Source organism: Peromyscus leucopus, chromosome 11 (assembly GCF_004664715.2).
Source record: "Peromyscus leucopus breed LL Stock chromosome 11, UCI_PerLeu_2.1, whole genome shotgun sequence".
Taxonomy (NCBI): domain Eukaryota; kingdom Metazoa; phylum Chordata; class Mammalia; order Rodentia; family Cricetidae; genus Peromyscus; species Peromyscus leucopus.
In genome coordinates this window covers 7,631,445-7,638,552 of record NC_051072.1, presented here as the reverse complement: position 1 = coordinate 7,638,552, position 7,108 = coordinate 7,631,445, and the positions used below count along the sequence as shown (strand labels likewise).

The 7,108-nt window shown below is 43.5% G+C and overlaps 1 protein-coding gene across 2 annotated transcripts in view; it reads left to right on the top strand.

Moving 5' to 3' along the window:
- The first annotated feature begins 213 nt into the window (after positions 1 to 213).
- Positions 214 to 7,108, top strand: part of Marchf11 (membrane associated ring-CH-type finger 11) — a 106,315-nt gene continuing 99,420 nt past the window's right edge. For both annotated transcript variants that reach the window (XM_028868172.2, XM_028868171.2), the window contains exons 1-2: positions 214 to 954; positions 2,079 to 2,234. In XM_028868172.2, coding sequence (XP_028724005.1) covers positions 442 to 954; positions 2,079 to 2,234 — 669 coding nt within the window. In that variant the 5' untranslated portion in view covers positions 214 to 441. The remainder of the gene's footprint in view (positions 955 to 2,078; positions 2,235 to 7,108) is intronic.

Genomic DNA, 7,108 nt, shown 5'->3' with positions numbered 1-7,108 from the left:
CGGGGTTGGTGGAAGCGGCCCAGGGATCCCCCAGTTCCAGTCGGGTCCTCTTCTGCACCCACACCTCCCTCTCACGCACGACTCGTCCCCCCCCCCTCCTCCCCGCCCAGTCCCACGCCTGCTCCCTCCCAGCCTCCCTGCGCATCTCCGCGCTCCCTCCTCCTCCCTCCCCCCCCCCCTTCCGCGCGCCTGGCACGCGCAGCCGAACTCTGCGCCGCCTCCATCAGAGCCGAGCCGGCGGCTCAGCCGAACAGCCGCTTCTGCCGCCGCCGCGCCGGTCCTCCGCGTCCCCTCCCGGTCCCGCCCTCCCAGTCCTGGTGCCCCGGTGCCCCTTCCAGCCCTCCTCCCTCCTCCCTCTCCAGCCTCCCCTAGTGCTCTCTCTGGCTGCAGTCCGCGCCCGGCCCGCCACCGGGCGGGCAGGAGGGCGGCGGCGGTTCCACCATGAGCAACGAGGGCAGCAATCGGTGTAGCCGGGTGGACAGCCGCGAAGCCGAGCCTCCCCTGCCCCCGCCGCCTCCGCCCCCGCCGCCGGGAGAGCCGGCCCTGGTCCCCACCTCCCCACGCTACCGGCCGCCTCTGCCCGCTCCTCCGGAGCGCACCGCGGGGTCGGGCGAGCCGCCGGTAGAGGTGGCCCCAAGACGCAAGGGTGCGGATGAGCCGCTGCCGCCGTCTCTGTTGCCCCGCGACCAGGAGGTGTCAGCGGCCGGCGACTCCTGCGAAGGTCCGAGGCGCCTTCCTGAGGTGGCGGTCCCCGAGGCAGCGGCGGAGAAAGGCGGCCCGGGGGAGCCCGAGGCCGGTGCGTGCGGGGAGGGCGAGCGGCGGAGCACGGGAGATCAGCCCGAGACACGCTCCGTGTGCAGCAGCCGCAGCAGCAGCAGCGGCGACCAGCGCTCGGGGCATCAGCACCAGCACCATCAGCCTATTTGCAAGATCTGCTTCCAGGGCGCCGAGCAGGTAAGGCCAGAGGGACCCCAGGTCTGCAGGCGGTGAGCCTTTTCAGCACCGCGGACAGCGCACGCCTCGCTGCACTGCTTTCCACTCCAGTCCGCTTTCTGGGAAGGCAGATAAAGTGTCCTGGTGGCAGATGAAGAAGTAAATTTAACCGACACTTTCCCCCGCTACCTGATTTTGCAATCGGTTATGCCTCAGGTGCTATAATGGTAACACCATCAAGCGTTTCTTGTGAATTACTCAAAGCATTTTAGTTTATAAGTAGAATCAAATCTATAGGATGCAAAGGTGAAGTCTATTTTCTATTAATGTGTCCAGAAAGCGTGGTCTCAGACTACAAATAGGGGGTATGGGGGGGGGGAGTCGTGCTACAATACTAAAAGGATATATTTCCTTATTGCAAATTATTAATGCAAAAGGCACTACAGTTGTGCAAAAGGAAGTACATTAAAAAAGAAAGGCTATTTTAGCCAATTGATGTGCTTGCTGTTTTGTTAGAAACACATTTCAAAAATTACAAGCACCATTAGAGGCACATGAAAACTTTCATGAGAAGCATCATGCAGGGGGGAAAAGATAATGCATCGCCCTTCCAAAGTGTGTGAAAACACTGGGTTTAATGTCTTTAAAAGTAAGGAAGTTGCATAAGAATATGCAGGCTTTCAGAAACATAGTGCCCCAAGTCAATATTTATGATGCTGCATTTAGAAAAAGTAAAAGCATAATGCTGCTATGAGTTGCTTTCCGCCATGCATTTCTTCTTCAGCAATGATTAAGAATAACTGCAGAGGAAATGCATCTGACCATCCACTTAAAAGTTATTAAAGAGATTTAATAGTAGAGCTTTCTCCCAAGGGTACTGGGGGCTATGTCTTGCAGACATTTTGCATGTCAGAGGAACATTTATGTCATAACTCTAAGCACTATCTTGGAAATAGTTTTTTTTTTTTTTTAAGACTTTAGTATCATTCCCATCAGACATATAAAAATTTAATTTGGTTTTCTGGGATAGAGCTTGATGCTTGTATCTTTCTGGGGAAATCGTTTAGAAGGGGAAGAAGGAGATCTTAGGGTTTGTAAGTGGAGGCAGAAACAGGACTATTCACAGTGAGCCGTTTTCTTTTCAGGGTGAGTTGTTAAATCCCTGCCGATGTGACGGGTCTGTTCGGTACACCCATCAGCTGTGTCTGCTAAAGTGGATCAGTGAGAGAGGCTCCTGGACCTGTGAGCTGTGCTGCTATCGGTACCATGTCACGGCCATTAAGATGAAGCAGCCTTGCCAGGTAGACACAACGCTTACCCCTTCCAGGAATAATTTTGTTAACACGGGTACACTTGACTTTCGCTTTTGCCTAAGCGATCCCCTTAATGCTACTTAGGCACATTTAATGCAAGTGAGCCCACAATTTAGAATCTGTAGGCTGTGCTTAGAGAAAGCCATGGCATTTTATCTGAGATATTCAAAGGACATGTTAACTAAATGATTTCCTTGATAATTTGTTATTTACTGATCAAATGATAGCCAGTTCCATTTCTTAAAGACTAAGTTGGTAAAGTGTCACAGAATCTACTTAATCTGTTCTGTTAATTAGAGATGCTATACAGTATATTTAGCAAACATTTTTACGTTTATTTAAACTATACTGAGCTCATTTTATGGAAAATAGATGCAAAAGAAGTGTCTACTTACTAGTGCAGAAACTTCCAGTTGAACCCGTCAGCTCAACTTTTGAGTATTCTTCCTCCTTAAGCTTCTGTTCCATATGAGTTCAATTCCGTCCATATTAATTCTTGGTGACATTCAGTTACAAAGTGGATGCAGGCATGGTCCCTGCAGCTGCTCTCAGTAATGCTGCTGAAATTATACATAGTTTCAAACTTTTGTGTAAAATCACACAGTGACGCAATATCATAGGGAGGCAAATGCCCCCCCTCCCCCAATAGGCTTCTTTCTCTCCATCCCCTTATTTTTCTTGGTGGAAATGACTCAAGTTCTTTGAACAGGTTGATGGAGTCTAAAATTCAGAATATTAAGAATGATGTTTTAGAGCAAAGTGGGGAAATGTGGAGCAGAGATCTGGCAGTAAATTCAGCAATGAGCTAGTCACCAGACATGAAAGAGGCAATGGGAAAGTAGAGAGGGCAACATGATTGAACCTAGTGGCCCTTGTTTGTATCTAAATTATCAGATCCAATTTACATTGAGCTATATAACATGCATGGCACTGTAGTGTTTCTGAAGAAACCTAGAATGTGAATTATTATTTTATTACTAAATAATGTATTTATCATTATTATTTAATAATTTAAATTTCTTAGTATTTAATTGGTACCCTATTTATTACTGTAGTTAATTTGCATCTCTGAGAGTTGCATTTAAGTTATGATTAGCAATCACGAAATGAAAAGGGAATTTCTCCACCTCAAGCTTACAAGTTACTTGAAAAGGGAAGCTAATCTAATGAGAAGCATGGTCACATTGCAGTCAGGCACAGACCTGACACCTTTTCCAGAACTTCTGACTGTGTGTGAGTTAATCGATCTACTTATGCTGTCGTGTCCAAAGGTTATGGCATGGTTGACATTATTGTGTCTATGATGAGTAGAATACATGAGAGGTAAGAGACAAGAGTCTTGTCTCCAGTAGTGAGCCTAGTGAGAAGATGAGTGGAGCTGCAGCGTAATGCTAGAAATTTCAAAAATTTAATTGAGAGCTACTATTTGTTCATTCCTTTTGAACTTTAATTTTGCAGTAAATAGAAATAGGCTCTTTATGAACACTGAACAAAGGTAAAAGTCTAGGGCAAATAATACTATTTATAGTCATTATAATTCTATAAAAAGGAATTCATGTATTTTGCTTCATTAAAAATACCATAATTATTTTAACAAAAGCAATTCCCCAAACACCTTCCCCTCAAAAAATCAAAATCCCACAAGTTAACCCAACATTACTATTGTATTTAAGGTTAGTTGTGTTAACATATCTATATCTATATATCTATATCTATATATATAGCAGGAATATATACATACACACACATAAATACATTTATATATATATCATCTGTGACATTATCTCATTATGACACTGAGATGCAAAGTAATGTTTAGAAAGAGGTTCATATGAATGCTCTGCTAGTATGTTGTTGCATCATGTATAGATGAAAGAACTTTGTAAGACTACACTCAATACATATAAAGCTTGGACCTCATTTTTTAAGGTGCTAGGAATTGAACTAGGTCCCTCATACATATGAAGCATATATCCTACCACTGGGCTGTATTCCAAGTCTGAGCTTGCTACCCTTACCTAACTGGAGTTGGTCATGAAGCCCCAAACAATGGATTTTTAATGCCCAGATGAAGAGTTTGGTTCCCAGCTTGATATTTTCATTATGGATGATCCACAACCTGAGCATTCACTCTGACTCTTAATGTGAGGACCATGGGAGTTATCAGTCATTACTTCTGTGGTCCTATGGCCTGATATAAAGTCACCTCCCCCTGGGCAGAACCAAACAGGAGGCATGTGCATGGCTCTTCATTTCCATGCCTGTCTCTCTGTTTCCTAAGCATGGGGTCTCATCTCATAGCTATGAGCAGGCAGTTCACTGGACTAGAACAGAACAGAGAATAAACAACAATATTGAGCAGGAGTATTTACTGAGCAGTTAGTCTGTGGAAGCCACTGTTCGGAATGCCTTACACACACAATATTTAGACTGATATTTAGTCTTTGTAACATATTAGTAATCTGAGTGATATGTTATCTCTACATTATGCAATGCGAAACTGGAACACATCCAGTCTCTCCTAGGGGTATATCAGCATTCTAACTCAGTCAACCTGACTTCAGGGTCTGTGGTCTTTACCACTGTGTTAGAAGTTCTTCTCTTCTCTGGAAAGTTCTGATAGCCTGCTTGATACTTCAGGGTCTTTCATGAGTGAGACTTGAGGCAAGCGGGAGCTGGTGTTAACTCCGATCTCTAAGAAGGATTAGAAAGTCTTTTGTTGTATAACATACTTCCTAAATTCTTAGTGATTAAACAGCCACTATAACTTATCTTACTAGAGTCTGTGTGTTGACTGAGGTCAGCTAGGGAGCTTTGTTCCACACATGAAATTACCTGGAACTACAATCAAGAGGTTTGGCCTTGTCAGAGCATCCTGGATGGCTTGCCCCTTTGACTTGTTCTTGGTACTGGCTGTTGACTGGGGTTCAGTCTGGAGATACTCACTGGTACCCCAGTTCTCTTCCCACATCCTGTGCTCCCAGCACTGTGGTGTCTGGGTCTCAGGAGGATACAAGTGAGCATTACAAATCTATTAATGCTCAACCTTGGAAGTGACTTGCTTTCACATCTGCTGCGTTCTCTATCTAAAGCAAGTTTAGTCCAGCTCTGATTCCAAGGAAGGGCAAACTGACTCTACTCGTGGAGTCAGACCTTTTTTAAAGAGAGACCGTCTCTGCAGAAAAACAATGTCTAACGTGACTAGCCTTCCCATCCTGATCTCTCGATTTGATCTTTATCAGGTCCATGTGGACCAGTAGGCATCATTATAACTTCCCTCCTGGGGGCTCTGAGCTGAAGGAGGCTATCAGGGCATGGAAGCTTGACTTGCCCCTCAGTGTTTGATCGTGCACTTTCCAGGAGTGTTTGTTACCGTCATGTCATGTCATCATGTTCATATTTTTTCATTGGGGAGACTGGGACAGTGATGGCCAGGACACAGGCATGTGTGCGCAAAACATGCCACAGAGTGCTAACACTTTAGTTTCACTCACTTTTTTTTTCTCATCAAGATTCAAATTCTCCCACTTGCTTGACTTACGTTTTAGTTATGCTCAGTGGTAGAATCTAGGAGAAATTGAGCAGACACATTTACACCTTAATTGCTGCATCATTAGCAGTAGGAGTGAATTAAGACATTTGAGGTGATTAAAATGCATTTACCTTCCTCCTTACTTACAGAATTTATTTATTAATACATCCAAGATGATACATTAATGGTATTTTAAGAGTTAAAGCTAATTCTGTTTTGAATCACATAATTAAGTTTGAGAATTGAGATGCATGAGCATATAAGATCACATTTACTTCAAGATGTTGGTGACATTATAAACTGATGAAGCCATGTTGTAGCTTATGAATGCTGTTGATGATATGACTCTTTGAGGGAAAAACATTTACCAGGTAATGTGCTGGGTGGGACACTTTAACCTTGAAGTAAAACTCAGACTGCAGTGCCTCCAGATAGAAAAACATACAGACATAAGAAATCCTAACAATAATATTATGTACATGTGAGTTAGCTTATATTTAATAGTCTTTACCTTTATTTGCTTAGTATGTGTATGCATTTGTGGTGTGTGTGTGTGTGTGTGTGTGTGTGTGTGTGTGTGTGTGTGTACACATGCATGTGCATATATGCCATGCTATTCTTGTGGAGGTCTGAGGACAGACCACTTATGGCAGTTTGTTTTCTTCTTCTGCCATGTGAATTTTGAAGATCAAACGTGGGTCACCAGGCTTGGTAGCAGGTGCCTTTTCCCTCTGAGCCATTTCTCTAGTAATGACTTATCTTTCAAAGGGAGATCATGGTGAAACCTATTCCATTTGTTATTTTGCACATTAACTTCATAAACATACATGGCATGCTTAGAATGGCTGCACTTTCTCCTTGTCTGTCATCATTGTTACTTGCTCAACCTGCTAAGAGATAGGGGTTTAGGCCCCCTCTGATAAGAGGTGTTTCTTGTTACCCCTCTATTGTCACTAAATTGTTACTGCCCTCTTTCGTTATAACTCTTTAAGTTTTGCTTTTAACTAATTAATAATAATTGTATAAGCTTACAGGGTACAAAGAGATGTTTCAGTGCATGGATACATTGTAGAATATGTAGAAATATGACTACATATATGTAGAAATATGTAGAATATGTAGAAATATGACTAATTGATGTATTCACCACATCAGATATTTAACATTTTTTTTTGTGGTCAGATTATCTAAAACATGGTATTTTAGCTCTTTTTAAATATAGACAACATTGTTGTTAACAACATGGGGAACCAGAATTTGCTCCCTGCATCTAGCTGCAATTTTATACACAGTGACCATGGTTTTCTCTTTCCCATACTCCAACCCCATC